Below are 16,268 nucleotides of genomic sequence, written 5' to 3' on the forward strand. Positions count from 1 at the left end.
ATTAGAACTAGCTTTGAGATACCCATTCACAAAGTCAGCCAAAAAATTAAAAGAATGCCTTTGTGCTGCAGGTAATTTTGATGCAAATTGCTAGAGGAAGTACTGAAGGTGAACATTCAAGTAAAATCAATCTGGTTGGGGAATACTTGAAATTAGGCAAATTAAGTAAATATCAACTACATAAGTTTATTATATTTAATCCTAAATTCCAGAGTCCCTCCGACTCCATCAGAGGTGGCTTCCGGAAGCCACAGCAGCATTTTATAGATCTGGCTTATGACACAGGAAGTGGTTCCCTCTTGTGGCAACCTTGCATAGGCCCTGCATGTAAGGTTGGGGACAACGCAATTGTCCTGGTGGCAGCCTGACCATGCTACGACTCAAGGTACATCCTCTTCCGCAGGTTCCTCTCAGTCACAAGGACGATGGCCCCACCAATATTAACTCTATAGTACAGTGGCTCGCAGTGTTCAGTGTTTGGCCACCACATTGCGCTGGCTGTCCGTGCAATGGAGTTCATTTCTGTGCTGCCACACTGTTTCGGAAAGGTTTGCCGCCCCTACATAAGTCACGGGGCAATCATTGTAAAAGGTTTTGTAAATAACGCTGTGCAACTTTTTATGGGGCTGCCACTCTATCAGCTTGGGGAAGAGACATCCAGGTGAATGAGTACTAAAATTATTATATTCAATTTGAGTTCAAAACTTTCAATACTCGCATACTAGGCAAAGCCATGTTGAGCAGAGTACATGCTTTGGTGCATACCATGCTGCAGTATGGATCTTCTGTCTCAACAAACAACTTCTGTAGAGGAGAGACTGATGTGTCTGTAAGGTAGTCTTGCATGACCAACAATGCTGCAATGTCTTCACAAGCCTGAAAAGATTGCAAAATTGTTATTAAAAATTCAATTAGGCACCTCATAATTCACCTAAAAATTGACCAGACCTAAGCAGCAAATGGAGCCCACAAATCTAAATGTTCACCTTGTTCTCTTGCCTTTTTTTGTTTGTCAGGTACAGTACACTTGAGTTATTTCAACTCCCGTTAATTCAAATTCAATGCTTTGGTTATTATCATGAGTGAAGGTATTGGCTGGCACTCATTTCTATGGGACCAAATGCATTATTTAAATCCTGAAATTAGCTTTCACTGGATAACTTGAACTTGGCTGGTCATCACACATGCACGCGACCCCAGTGGTGACTGCAGTGGTAACTCCAATAGCAGCAGCGTCCGTCTTAGCAGTGTTTAGGCTCGAGTGAATATTTCGAGCACACGTCATCTCACGTCAAAAATGACTATTTTTTGCCTGCCCCAGGAAGATCTTAAAGCTAAAATCATCGCTCACAATGAATCATTACAGTGAAATCCCAATAATTCGAAATCTTTTTATTAGAACTGATGGCTAATCTGAACTGCCCTGTTGGTCCAGGCAAAGCACTATATATTTGAATAGAAAAAATAGTATTCTGGTAAATGCGAACTCCAAATCCATGCAACAATTATTTTGAACAAAATTTCTCACTCCCATGTCACATGCTGTAAAAATGAACAGATAAGATGCTCAGGAAGCCAAGACTACACAGGAGTGCGCTATTCTTTCTCATCTGGCTTAAGAGGAAGCTTTAGCTCAGGCCCAACTCCGACGCGGCCTATTCAAATACATGTAAAACGCAAAAACATTTTTCTGAGATAACCCCTGGACCGATTTTTATGAAATTTGTTGCATTTGAGAAAGTTAAATTCTAGTGTATGTTGGAAGCAGAATTTCGATTTAGGGCTTGAATTTTGTTCAAAAAATTTTCAAATATTCGACAGTTTGAAAAAATAGAAACACGAAGTTTACAAATTTCTAGCTCTGCATCAAGAACAGATATTGCGGTTCTGTAAAAGGCATCCATTAGATCATTCAGAGCGGACAAATTCAATGTCATTTTACATCTTACCTGAATTTGTTACGTTGTTTACCAGGGTTCTGCAAAAGCTATATTTCCATAGTACTAAATTTTTTTATAATCATGTGTAACATATCAATTTTGTCCGTTCTAGATGTACTATTAGATGCAATTCACAGAATTGTATTATCATTTTTTGTTGTTGAGTTACAGAGTTGTAAACTTGATAGTTTTGTTTTTTTGAAAATTTTCTATTTTTGCCAATTTTTAATAAAAAATTGACGACCTAACTCAAAAATTCGAAACCAACAGTCACTAGATTTTAAGTTTTCTTTTAAAGGCAACAAACCTGGTCAAATTTGGTGCAGTGGTTGCCGAGAAAAATGAGTTCTCCTTTTACATGTATTTAAATAGGAGCACCCGAGCTAAAGCTTCCTCTTAAAAGCAGCAGGAAGAAGCCCCCGGCGCATGCTCGCCTAAGCATCCCTACTAGCATGCACGACATAGTGTGGTTTTCATAAACAGCGATAAAGGGCAGTCTGAGAGTTACCATGATGGACATTAAGTAATTAAATTTTCATTTAAGTGATAGTAAAGTCCGCCGGTTTTTTGTTTTCTTATTGCTAAACTCTGAGGCCTGCTACGCCTTTCTTGCTAGAAAATCGGGTGCACATTCGATTTCCACTTTGTTTAGAAGCTTTACGTCATTTACACATTAGTTTTCTACCTTGAACCCATAAAAAGAAGGTGCATGTTCGATTCGAGGACTTGTTAGAATCAGGGCAAATACTGCCAAATGAATCAGCGGTGTATTTGGTGCTTTTTCTGCCTCTTGTTTAATTCAACCTGTCAGATAAATCTACCAAATTCATCGGTCCCGAAAGATGGCTGCATATACTTAACACACTCCAAAGTTCTATGCAATGTCACTCAGCTGAAACAGCACAAACACACGCATGCACATACAAATCAACCCACAGCAGTCACACATACCATGGTGGTATATAGCAAATACATTGGTGCCCAAAGACTTCAGTGCAGAACAATAATGGCCGAGTGCTGAGACTCCTGTTCAGTCTTTCATTGTTTGCACACTGCTACTGATGTTGCAAAAGGCCAAACTTATAAACATTTGTTGGAATCGCACCGCTGGCACGAGTTGTTGGGGGCTCGGTGCTGACGCCCGTTATTGCCAATGGGTCGCAAGCCCCAAGGGTAGCGTTGGCCTGGCGGCCTGGGGCACTGGAAGCATCCGAAGGTCCCGGCAAAGCGAGAGAAGACTGGTAACAGAACAACTTGTTTATTCTAACATAGCAAAAGAGCGGCCGGTCAGGTCGACCGAAGTGGAGAGACGGGAGAGCACGTAACTCAACAGTACAAATCGGAGCCTCTCTCTGGCGTCCGGGGGCAGCTGCTCTTATACTCCCGGCGTCGCGGTCCAAAAGGGAAGGAGGGAAGGTCACGGGATGAAGGTCACGGGACGGCGCAGCAGGAGCCCACGACGGCGCGAACTGTCGGGCCGAGAGACCGGCTGAACCGAGTGTAGTGACGCATCGCCAACCCTCACCCGCACGACGGCGTGAACAGTTGAGCCGAGAGACGTCCAGGCTCCTCATTCGGGGAACTCCGCTCCCCGGCTGCCGCGCTTTGACAAGCGAGGGCACACACACACACACGCACACACGAAGACACGTGGCACTGAAACACGCCTGGACACGCTTGGCGGGTAGGCGTTGCGGCGGCGTCGGACGGGCCAAAATGTCCGCCGCTTTGAACAAAGCCCCGGCGTCCGTTGCATCCGCGCCGGCATTACCGCGCGTTGTAGGCGAAACGTAACAGACCGCCCCGCCGGGGGAAGGAGATCCCGAAGGTCAGGGGACTGCATCCGCTGTCCGGAGGGATGTCGCTCGATGATGCTCATAACCGAAGTTGGGCGTCCTTGGGCGTTTCTTGAGCGCAGCGCACCGAGAAGGCCTCGTTCTCACGTTCAGGTGCACACAGGACACTGCAAAGTGACTTCGGGAGAGTTGACATTTTTGTTCTCGTTTCCGGCAAGCGTTAGAACCACGCCAAAAGTCAACCGCTCAGTCAGCAAGCACGGCACAACCCTCACTAAGCCCTGCCAGGCTCTTCCCCCTTTTATACTGCTGCCTAGTTCCTTACGTTCGGTCGGACTGCTTTCACTCGCATCCGCACTACGTGTATCCCCCTTTGCTCTCATGGGTGTGAACTTCGGCCTCTCCAACTTGGAGCCAAATTCACCCTTTTGACCGTCCTTAGCTCCGCGAGCCCGACGCGTCACAAACTCCTCGGCTAGCTCAGCGGCTCTAGCCACCGTACTAACGTCTGGCCTATCCAAGACCCAGTACCGCACGTTCTCAGGTAACCGACTATAAAACTGTTCTAGCCCGAAACACTGCAGAACTTTCTCGTGGTCACCAAACGCTTTCTCTTCTTTGAGCCACTCCTGCATGTTTGACATAAGCCTGTACGCAAACTCTGTATATGACTCACTTCTGCCTTTCTCATTTTCCCGAAACTTCCGACGGAACGCCTCCGCTGACAGCCGGTACTTTTTTAGCAGACTTGATTTCACTTTGTCGAAATCCTCTGCCTCCTCTCTCTCCAAGCGAGCGACTACGTCGGCCGCCTCGCCGGGTAGCAAAGTGAGCAAGCGCTGTGGCCACGTTTCCCGAGAGAACCCCTGCTTCTCGCACGTTCGCTCAAAGTTAACCAGGAACAAACCAATGTCCTCTCCAAGCTTAAACGGCCGCATCAGGTCAGTCATTTTGAACAATACTCGTTCTCCTGCACCGTGTGCCTGACTTCCATTACGAGCGCGTTCCATCTCTACCTCGAGACGCTTCATTTCCAAAGCGTGTTCGCGCTCTTCTTTTTCTTTCTGTTCTTTTCGTTCACGCTCATCTTTCTCTTTCTGTTCTTTAAGTTCACGCTCATCTTTCTCTTTCTGTTCTTTACGTTCGCGCTCATCTTTCTCTTTCTGTTCTTTAAGTTCGCGCTCCTGTTTCTCTTTTTGCTCCTCCCTCTCCTCAATGGTCTCAAGGCATTCCGACAGCTCGTCATCCTCAGCTTCTAACTCAAGAATAGCCCTTAGCAGTTCTGGTTTTCTGAGTTTGTCTGAGACATCCAGACCCAACTCTCTCGCAAGCTCCAGCAATTTCGGTTTGCGCAACGACTTCAAATCCATGGCTGCTCTGAATGCTGCTTTCTCTACTGCCTACTATTGTCTTGCCGCAAACTAACCCGGTAGCAACGACAACCACAATTACCAGCTCTGTTTCTAACACTAACAAAAGCCTGGCAAAACTCAGAAGAAGAAAGTCCCGCACTCACCAAACCTCGCAGCCAAGAATTCCGCGCAGTCGTTCCGCTGCAGGCAACCAGTCATCACACAGGGCTCGTTGCGCTGCTCCCGGATGGTCGTTGTGCTGCTCAGCATACAGTCAACCGCATCTCTTCGCTGCTGGCCTCCGTTGTCGCGATCTCACCGCTGGCAACCAGATGTTGTAATCGCACCGCTGGCACGAGTTGTTGGGGGCTCGGTGCTGACGCCCGTTATTGCCAATGGGTCGCAAGCCCCAAGGGTAGCGTTGGCCTGGCGGCCTGGGGCACTGGAAGCATCCGAAGGTCCCGGCAAAGCGAGAGAAGACTGGTAACAGAACAACTTGTTTATTCTAACATAGCAAAAGAGCGGCCGGTCAGGTCGACCGAAGTGGAGAGACGGGAGAGCACGTAACTCAACAGTACAAATCGGAGCCTCTCTCTGGCGTCCGGGGGCAGCTGCTCTTATACTCCCGGCGTCGCGGTCCAAAAGGGAAGGAGGGAAGGTCACGGGATGAAGGTCACGGGACGGCGCAGCAGGAGCCCACGACGGCGCGAACTGTCGGGCCGAGAGACCGGCTGAACCGAGTGTAGTGACGCATCGCCAACCCTCACCCGCACGACGGCGTGAACAGTTGAGCCGAGAGACGTCCAGGCTCCTCATTCGGGGAACTCCGCTCCCCGGCTGCCGCGCTTTGACAAGCGAGGGCACACACACACACACGCACACACGAAGACACGTGGCACTGAAACACGCCTGGACACGCTTGGCGGGTAGGCGTTGCGGCGGCGTCGGACGGGCCAAAATGTCCGCCGCTTTGAACAAAGCCCCGGCGTCCGTTGCATCCGCGCCGGCATTACCGCGCGTTGTAGGCGAAACGTAACACATTCAACTTACCTTAAGTGGAGGTCCCCTGAAAGCTACATAAACAAGGCCATGGTCATCATCATCACATGGGTATGGTACTGTTGAGTCCAAAGGACCAGTGATGGGTGGTACTGGTTTCTGCCATGGTCGAGTGAATGATTTCCTCTGGCCCTGCAACCACAATGTTCACGACTGCTTGGCACCATCAGAAATCGGGCATTATGTATTGACCTCTTTTTAAGCTGATTCAGTTTCTAAGTGGCTATCACGTTAGTGAGGTGGCTATGCATTCTACCCAAGATGACAAATTATACAAAACAGAACAGTCAATGGTCTAATAAGTAAGAGAAATATACTATCAATGTATTAAAGCCTAATAAATAACACACAAACACACAACAAAATGAAACAAATGTCCTTAATAACTTTGTAGTTAATAATGTCAGATCACGTGCCTGAACTGTTAAATTGAAGCCGCACATTAATGAAATCTTATTCACTAAGCAGAAATTCTGTGTTGAGCACCAGTTTTGAGAAACAAGTGTTCAACATCTGTGGCAAAATGCATTGATTATTTACAAAGCTTATGGTGAATTTTTGTTTTAATTAGCTAACATCTCTGCAATTTGTCTCGCTAGTAGTATCCACCCCTTAACTTAATCCAGCTGATTCGTCAAAAATGTCAGCAGAAGGCAGCTGAAACATTCACAGAGCACTTTCGACATGCACTGCCATGTCAGTGATGTCGGCCTTGCCAGCCTTACCTTTGCAATGATCTTTCTCTCAAATGGCTCCAGAGCCTTGAGTACTTCTTTGGGAGACACGCTGCCAGCTACAATCACACATAGGTTCTCAGGACGGTAGAAGTTCCTGTGGTACATTCTGACCTGTGCATCAAAATAATAAAACACAATGCTAAGCACAATTTTCCGATTTAAAAATGTATGTCGAGGAAAACCAGATCACGCATTCTGCTATAGTAGACTTCCATTAATACGACCCGGATGGGATTAGCAAACTTGGTCAAATTGTTCTGCGGGTCAAATTAAAGAAGAAACAGAAAAAAATGTCGAACCCCACCTCTCATTCACTTTGAAGTATTTGCCTGGTTATAACACATTCCTGAATTGAACACATACCCACTTTTTACGGTTTCAACGTAGAAAACTACTGTAGAAATGACAGAGCTTCTAGACACAGTGGAAATTGACGCCGCACACCTACACGGGACGCCGACGGCGGATTTTCTGCAACACGGGCTCTTTAATGCTATCGTTAAAACTGTCTTCGCAAAGGATTTCCGCCTGCTCAAAGAGCATGTCTATAAAACAGAGTGTGGTAATCAGCTGAGCCTTGCGGATACAGGGCGTCAATGCAGTCTCGCCGAATACAGGTGGACATGTCCCGGAAAGCATCTTTGTTGAAGTCGTACTTGTTCAAGAGGTGTGATAATCTTGGGATATTGGGGCCTTAAGTGACGACAAGGAAACCAGTCAGCCTCTAAATATACCCGCAGAGGTCTCAAACATTTTGTATGTATGAGAGGCTTGACTTACAATCATGTGAACAGCTTGTTAAACTTGGAGAGCACCCCTGTCTGGTCAATACAGCTTAAACGGACCTCAATCATCTATTTCTGACAGTAGGTGTAGCACACATAATTTTATGAAATAAAATCTTTCTACTGCACTTTGTTCACTCTACAGTAAAACCTCCTTAATTTGGATTTCATAGGGCCGAAAAAAATACCCAAATAATTCTAATGTCAAATTATCGAGGGTACCAAGAAAACAAACAAATACTTACTATGTCGACATGCCTTTATTTACTGATTGAATTGGTAAGTCCTCTTTCTATTTTGCACAAAAGCAGTGTGGAATAATTCCTGTCATCTCGTGACTGATTTGTACTCGCAGTGATGAAGGCCTCACGACTTCCTTCACAATGCGGCCGTGGCTTCATCTAAGACACGCTTTGCACCACCGCACCAGTGAGCTGGTTGCCAACAGATTGACAGATTGTCCGTCCATCGCGATATAGCTGCTGCTCTTCATCCTCGACAGCTTCCACCATGTTTGTGACATTGCGCACACAACCATTGAACTGAGTCAAAACGAAACTACTGTTTGCTGCAACCGTTGGGGACAAAACCATGGCTGCTACAGATGCGATCATGGACACCGACCGTGCAGTTCTGAAGATACGCAGCTGATGAGCACAACGAGTCAAAAGGAAGCGACTGTTTGCCGCAACCACTGCGGCTGAAAGCGCAACCACTATCGATGCGATAGTGGATGACGACCACGCAGTTCCGATGGCACTCTGCTGATGTGTGCACAGAGTCAAAACGGAACTACTGATTGCTGCAAATGCTTTGGATGAAACTGTGGTCACTATTTACACCATCATGGATGGCAACTGCAGTTATAGAGGCACAGGGCCAACACTGTGTTATGCACTGCATAACATAGGTGAGCCTTCCAATTTTTGCAGTATTTGATTGAATGCTACATTATTTGGCATTTGTTTCAGATTAAACTCCAATATTAATAACCTGATGTCAAAGTTCCCAGAATGTGAAATTGAAGGCAGGGCAAGGCTATTTTTTACCACTAATGGGCAAGGGAGGGCCAGCAACTTTTACTATGTGACAGTAAGGTAAAAGCAAGTCCCTAAAGCAGGCGGCGAGGGATGTAAGCAAAAGGTGAGGACATTTACCCACCTTTGACAATGACATCTGCAGTCTTGTGAACAATTTTCCATCTTGGCTATTTACACAGCTTACACACCTTGTGCCGATTCCAGAGTGTGCCCAGTGGAAACCTACTACACTACACTTCTCATAGCTCTACCGTACTTTTGAATGCTAGTGCATCTATTGTAAATTTCTCCTTGACCTCTCGACTTCAGCGTGGTGTTGCATGACACCAACCAAGATAAAGTATGTTTTTTCACGATGCACACCTAAATACTCTTGGACATCTGCCTTGAAAAGGCATCAACAGTCAGTGAAGGAGCCTGGATGCCTGGTCAAAATGGTCCCAGTAAATTAATGCCCCTGAAAGCAAGAAACATCCGAAGCGCCAACTTCACTCTCTGTATGATCAGATAGGTAATGCCACAAGCACTCTGGACCACTTGATGCCCTTCTTACACTGGCATTATCTAATGCCTGCAAAGAACAGCTACACCCTCGCTATCCTGCTGCTACTGTTGCTACAACTGAGAAAATTGGAGTTCCATGTCATCGCATGCCACCCAATAATTTCCTTTCCTTCACATCTTATTTTTTTTCCATGCTCCTCTCAACACAATGTTGTGCAGTCCCCTGCAACATGAGAACACAGAAGCAAGTGCACCTGAATGGTTGCCTGTGCATATGCTCGTCATACCGCGCCAATGATTGCTGGTCATTTACCTTCTCCTAGCATTTGGATGCAGCATTGTGTTCACTCGTCACTAAACCTGGTTTATCTCTCTTCCCTGTCGGAAGAACACTGCTTTCAGGACATGGTGCAGGCCACCACTTGCTGCTTATCACTGTGCATAGAATACTGTATTTACTTGCACAATGATTGCACTTTTTGGTCAAAAAAATTGACGCAAATTCATAGGTGTGATCATTACGAGGAGTAAATTTTCCGTGAAAAGAGAAAAGTTTTTTTTTTTTTTTTCATCTCGTATTTGCTGCCGGATGACAGTGCAGGACACCAAAACAAAAATGGCGGCCGGCGGCGCAAGCCGAACGCACTGAACGCAATTTTTTTGCTCTCGTGAGTACATTACGTGCATTGAAAAAGTTTCCTCTGTATCAGCAATGAATAATATTGTTAATATCGGCAATTTTGCGGCAGTAACATAGCCATGTCCACTCTGAGGGGACAGAAACAGAGATGGGCACGCTTAGCTGCCAGTGACATAGAAACACATGGCAGGCATGCTGTAAAAACTGCGGCATTTGTCTTCACTACAATCATAATACGGCACGTTTCCGCTAAGGATGGGTGAGTATCTTAGCTGTGTCATAAGAGTCGGCTTATGAATAGGGTACACTTCTAACGTATCAATGTAAACGTGGCTACTATTGTTGCTGCTCGGAAAACATTGCGCTTTAGAGGTGACATGGAGCTACCTTTCTGTCGGTAGTTTTCTCGGCGTCAGCATCTGTTTTGTGCGCATCACTCTTATTATACGGTGCTTCAATGATGCGTGGTGGCGGAATCTATGGAAAATAGCAACAGTGCGTCCTGAGAGCCAACAGCAACGTTTTGTGGATAGCTCATATGGCGACAACTTATGAACTGATGGGCTGATGGGCGGAATGGTTAATCTTGGGGATTTCACTATAACAATCTTTCACAATAATGAACAAGTTACCACGGTCCCCTGAAGTTCGTGAGATCCCCTGAGATTCTCTCAATTGTTTATTTGCAGATGTAGAACATACAGAAATACCAAAACTGGTTGGACCCATAGCTACAGGCTAGTTGCGGGTCCAATGAGAAATAAATAACAATTACAAGTACAAAACAAGTAAGATACATCACGTGCATATACATATTTATCGTACACCATTAAATTGCACGAGCGTACAAAAGGAAATGCGAAATAATGAAAAGCGTGTTATAGTATTAGACATTACTAAGTAAACATATAAAACACTAGTTAAGAGGATTGCACGCAAATTCCTGCATCATTATGAACGTTCAAAATATACATTATTAATCTCCATAAAAATGAAACACTGGTTAAATGATATTTTTAGCAGGTTTCAGCGAGTTACTAAAAAAGGACATCATGATTGTTCACATTGCAAAGCATTATTCAGGCTAAGCAAGTATTCTTTAAGCATGGATGAAGAATGATGTGCTTGCTTTATTTCTGCTAGTAGTTTATTCAAAATTTTGGACGCTGAAAACTGCAGCAAACGTCCGTAAATAGTCTTAGTTGGAGGAAGATTAGAATTTCCGTAAGTTTGATTTCTGGTCACACGAGAGGATGTGTAAAATATGGAAATATGAAAAGACAGGTTGTTTTTGAGAATAATGAAGACATACGTAGTGATTTTTAATTTACTTATCCTATCATACGGCAGATCATTCATTCTACTAAACAAAGGCAGACTTGGTTCATCGTAACATGAATGGGTAATTATTCTCAGTGCTCGTTTCTGAAGTTTGCGTACGGGTTCAAGATAAGTTTTGTATGTCGCACCCCATGATTCGTTACAGTATGTGATGTGGCTATGGATGAGTGTAAAATATAAAATATGCAGGGTGTTAGTATCGAGATGATGATGTGCTTCTGAGAGTGCATAGCATCCTGCACGAGCTTTGTGCAAACTGCGCTTATTTGTTCTTGCCAGTGCAGATTGCTATCGAAAATCACACCAAGATACTGAAATGAGCTGATTTCGTCTAATGGAAAATTGTTTATTTGTAAATATAATGACTTAGCAGGCAAGATATAGTGAGGCATCAGAAATACAGTCGAACCCACTTATAACAATATTCAAGTTCCATGAAAATTCCATTGTTATAACCAATAATTGTTATAACCGGGTTGCACGAAAAAATTAAAATAAGGGGATGGCAGAGTTGATATGAGAAAACTACATAGGTAGGGAGGCCAGTGACCCTTCCCACCACCTTCCTCCGCCCAGCTGCTGATTGTGTTCACTCGTATAACTGCTTCCTGGGTGCTCCCATCACGTGTAACAAGCCGCGGCTGTTGGCGTTAAAGAATGGCACTGCTATAACAAGTGCAAAGGGGTGTCACGGGTGGCAAGCGATATGCAAGCACCACCGAGAGATCGCACTGGCGGCCCCAAAAGGGGCCTTTTAAAAATTGCTAGAAGGCTGCTGTGGCAGCCTGTCAGCTTGAGAAGTCCAGAAGAAACGCTGAGGAGAGATCGCCACAAGCATCTCACCACATACATCTCACTGGCTTGCACGAGAAAAGCATATGTCCATCAGCCATGCATGCTTTACGCGAAGCTTGCCGACATCCTTCTCCAAGCCATCCAAGCGCTCCACGTAGTGCAGCAGAAGGTTCCTCGTGAAAACGAAGCCCCGAAAGGACTGAATCATGCCGGGCCTCCTGTGAGGACAAGGTTGAGGCAGCCTGCCCTACCGCGTCATCGCTGCCGTCGTCGCCATCGCTGTCCGATGAAAGCATGTTTGCGACGATCGTCTCATCGGTTAGAAGCACTTAGTTTTCAAATCTATAGCCGTGCGCTGCTTTCTTTTCACCGGCAACGTCGTGAATTGCCGATGATCAGCGGGCAGATCAGCCATCTTCCGTTTTGGCGGCGAGTCAAGCAAAGTTGAGAAACTGCATGGCCAGGAACGACTTTAACACAACCAACAAAAACGAACGCGAGTGGATTAAGGTGTTCGCAGAACTTTACTGAATGAGCAGCCATTAAGCAACATGAGAGCAATCTGCTTGCAGTGCAGTTGGCGTGGTCCATTTGTGTTTTGGAGGGCGGGGTGGCAAAGAGCTATGGGCGCAGCCCATTTGTGTTCGGAGGGGTGGAAGGGCGACGGGAGAGAGCCACGCGGAGATGGCTAGAAAATGAGCATGCGGCGGCTGTTGGAGCAGCAGCCCATCGTAGAGCAGCTCGAATTTCTCGTTTTCTTTTTTTCTTTTCAAGGATTTTGCATTTCACTACCTTTTGGATCGGACACCCAGCAGCCAGACTTCATCGTTATAACCAATAATGCAGCATCGGGGCATTGTAGTAACCGGGTTATTTCACCATGGAAAACATACAAAAGTCGACGGTGCAGCAGCTTCTCATTGTTATAACCGATATATTGTTAAAACCGGTATCGGTATAAGTGGGTTCGACTGTACTACATATTTAGTCTTATTAACATTAATCGTAAGTTCGTTCATTAAAAACCCCTCACTTGCTTTTTTCAGCTCTTCGTTTACTTTAGTTTCCAGATCACAAATGTTATCGGCTGTCACTACAATACAAGTGTCGTCGGCATAATATAACGGTACTTTTATCTTTAATGCTGAGAGATGAACCATACAGCTTCTTACTAAAATTACTAGAGTTAACCGGACAATGCGGATCGTTCAGTTACCACATGCATGATGACTCTAACATGGATTTGTCTAGTTTTCGTGCTTGTGACTTGAGACATTGTTGTGGAGTTAGGCTTTTCTTAAATTTCCAAGCAATAATAGCTTTCTAGATGCATGAAGGTAATAAGACTCTGCACAGAAGCATAATCACTTCGAATTGTTGCATTTATAATGCAATGCAGTCGAATCTTGATAATTTGAACTCGAAGGGGCCTGAAAATTTATTCGAATTAAAAGAAGTTAGAATTAAAAGAAGGACTTGTTCTTGATGTATTTGTGCACCATAGCACGATGCATGAACGGTGCGAGTCATGAAATATCGCGGCACCAAGCAAACACACAGGGAGTGAGGAACATGAAACTGCCCATGCCAGCCAACGCTCACTTCTTGACAACGGCAGAAAACAATACTTCAGGGAGCAAGCTAAACCAGCACCGGCACGGAGGCAGGTGCATGCTGAGACCATCGAAGGTGAGGGAGTTGAGAGGAAGGGAGAGGGGAGCGTAGTTGCGAGGAAGGGCGGGAGGGAAGCTGATTTGCTTTCCTGCCATCTTGATGGATGGTGCTACTTACCTCTGCCATAGTTGCCGAGGCTTACAGTGCCAAGAAAATCTCACAAAAGTGATCATTTCATTGACAGAAATTGACTGAGAATACAGATCATGGGCAGTGCGCCAACCAGCACGCGGCTCATCATGCTTCTTGCGCGAAGTAGAGCTCATAGCGATGGCGTTGTTGTCACTCACTTTTAAATGCGTTTAGCAAAGCGTAGCTTCAGCCCTGGCTGATCTAAAGCATGTGTCTGGTCAGACACCAGACGCTGCTCCAGAACGAATGTGCTCCTGCACTGCACACTTCACTGCGATATACCTGCAATAGCCAGCAATTGCAACGTCTCCTTTTCTTTCTTTTTTTTTCCAAGTAAATACACATTTGAAGGTGAGGTACCGTTCACTTGGCTTGTTTTGCGGGCATGATTTTTGTGGGCTACGACGTGACTGGCATGCCACCACACAGCCGTTATCGCTGAGAGTAGCCTCACGGCACCGAATGGCCGATCTCAGCTATAACGGCAGTGCAGCGGCTTGCCAGTCATGTCGGACAGTGTGCTTGGCACAGTACTAGCTAGAAGTATGCTGCTGCCCATCAACACCAACGAGTCTGCTAGTCATGCAAAATGTTGTGAAAGGGATTGTATCTCCCGATGCACAGTGTCACTCTAGAGTTTCTCTCACGTAATAAATGCAATCTTGGAGTTTTTCACCTTTTTTTCATCTATATCAGATTACAGTCTTATAACAAATATTGGATAACAAATTAATTTTAGTGGCAGCTGCAACTTCATTATAATGAAGTTCAACTGTACTACCAGTCATTCTCATGCTGGCTGAACAGCCATGCTTGCAGATGCTGTGGACACTGGGGCCCGATTTCTATCCAGTAAATTTTGCAGGAAACCATATGGAATGGATAAAAAACAGGGACAGAGCCCTTTTACACAATGAGCTGTGGCTGAATTCTTGAATTTCAACCAAGTGCACACTTTTTTTTCCTCTGCCAGCTTGAGACAACAAACCCCTTTCAATTCCCAATGCAAAGGAGTGGTGCTTGCCTTTTGGTTGTCAGTGCTCTCCCGAAGATTGCGCATGAGGCCTCCAGTCTCGTAGCGGTAGCCACAGGGAGCTGGGTAGAGTGTACGCAACAGGTTCAGCATGCACAAGCTTTCGCCTGTGTTCTCGCGTGCCTGCATCTCGCAGTAGACAACACCAGCATCCTCTCCCTCTCCGTTCACATGATGGACTTCGGTGATGAAGGCTGCCTCCTGCAAATGCACCGAAATGGGGGCAGGATGAGGCATCAGTACATGGGGCCCAAGAAACGAAAGGTGCTATGCAAGGTCTAGCTCCAATCAGCACCAGGGCTAGCACAAAGTGTGAGGGCCCCCAACTGCACCATCACCTTTCCTAAAACATCCTTGCTATCATTTTTATTTTTGTGCCCTTCCAACGTCATCCTCAGATAAATTATTTTCTGCTGTACCTAAAAACATTTCTGCAAAGGGAAGCATAAATGAATTTTAGTTGATCCAGAAGCCTGTCTTTAAATTAAGCAAATTTCTAAAGATTTATTTATTCATGCTCAAACATACAGACATGTATAATCACCTTTGTATGGTAACTGTAACACTGTTTTAGCTAAAGCCTTTATCAGTTAAAAAAAAAAAAAGTGACGTGTGTCTTTGCATGCATTATGCCAAGTGACAGATGCATAAAATCAATCTAGGCCCGCCAGTATTTGTTGTAAACTATCCAATCATAAATTTTGGAAAAGAGCGAATGCAAAGGTTACAGTGCACTTATAAACAGGGTCAGATTACACATTTCTAAAGGGTATACTATATGGTACACAAAGTTAAAGGGACCCTGAAACAATTTTGACAATTTTGTACAAATGTACTGAGTCATTAGGATAGGTCCTTCTGATCATTAAGTGACACTTTTAAGCACTTCGTGTAAAGTGTGTGATTTATTATAAGGTTTTAAAAATGTGCATCACTACCGACTGCAGTGCCGATGCTCCCCTAAGTTTTCAGCAACTTCGTGACCATCAACGAAGCGAGCGCGCATGTCAGTCGGGCGAGCTATCTGATTGGCTACCCAGCTTGCATTATTGAAAATATTTCTATCTTTACGGTGAATAAATGTTTTTCATAAGAGTTGGAAGGTTGGTTCATTTGTTTCTACAAAAAAAAGTAACAGAAAGAGAATACACGGCGACAATTTTTTACCACACTCAAGCCCTTCCGGCACATAGCAAGTGTCATCTGCTTGTGGTACAATGTGCTTGTGTTACAATGTGCTCTGTGTTGGCGCATGTTGCATGGTCAGTGTTGGTCTTGAAGTTTCTCTTCGTGAGAACCATGAATTGCCCTTGTTGCATTGTGGGTTGCAAATCTAGCGATTGGCAACATGTCAAGCTGCATCATTGTGTCCCTCAGCAAGACTACAGGTGAGCAGAGTGGCTGCAGCAAATAGGGCCGCCCTTCCCACCGGAAAATTAC

General features: G+C 45.2%; 1 protein-coding gene across 1 annotated transcript in view; it reads right to left on the reverse strand.

Annotated features, from left to right (window-relative positions):
- Positions 1 to 16,268, reverse strand: part of LOC126547826 (uncharacterized protein C05D11.1-like) — a 120,785-nt gene that overhangs the window by 88,106 nt on the left and 16,411 nt on the right. Inside the window, exons 4-7 of the mRNA XM_050195818.3 lie at positions 14,820 to 15,029; positions 6,873 to 6,995; positions 6,139 to 6,279; positions 766 to 876 (exon numbers count right to left, since the gene is read on the reverse strand). Coding sequence (XP_050051775.1) covers positions 766 to 876; positions 6,139 to 6,279; positions 6,873 to 6,995; positions 14,820 to 15,029 — 585 coding nt within the window. The remainder of the gene's footprint in view (positions 1 to 765; positions 877 to 6,138; positions 6,280 to 6,872; positions 6,996 to 14,819; positions 15,030 to 16,268) is intronic.

This window comes from Dermacentor andersoni, chromosome 1 (assembly GCF_023375885.2).
Source record: "Dermacentor andersoni chromosome 1, qqDerAnde1_hic_scaffold, whole genome shotgun sequence".
NCBI lineage: Eukaryota > Metazoa > Arthropoda > Arachnida > Ixodida > Ixodidae > Dermacentor > Dermacentor andersoni.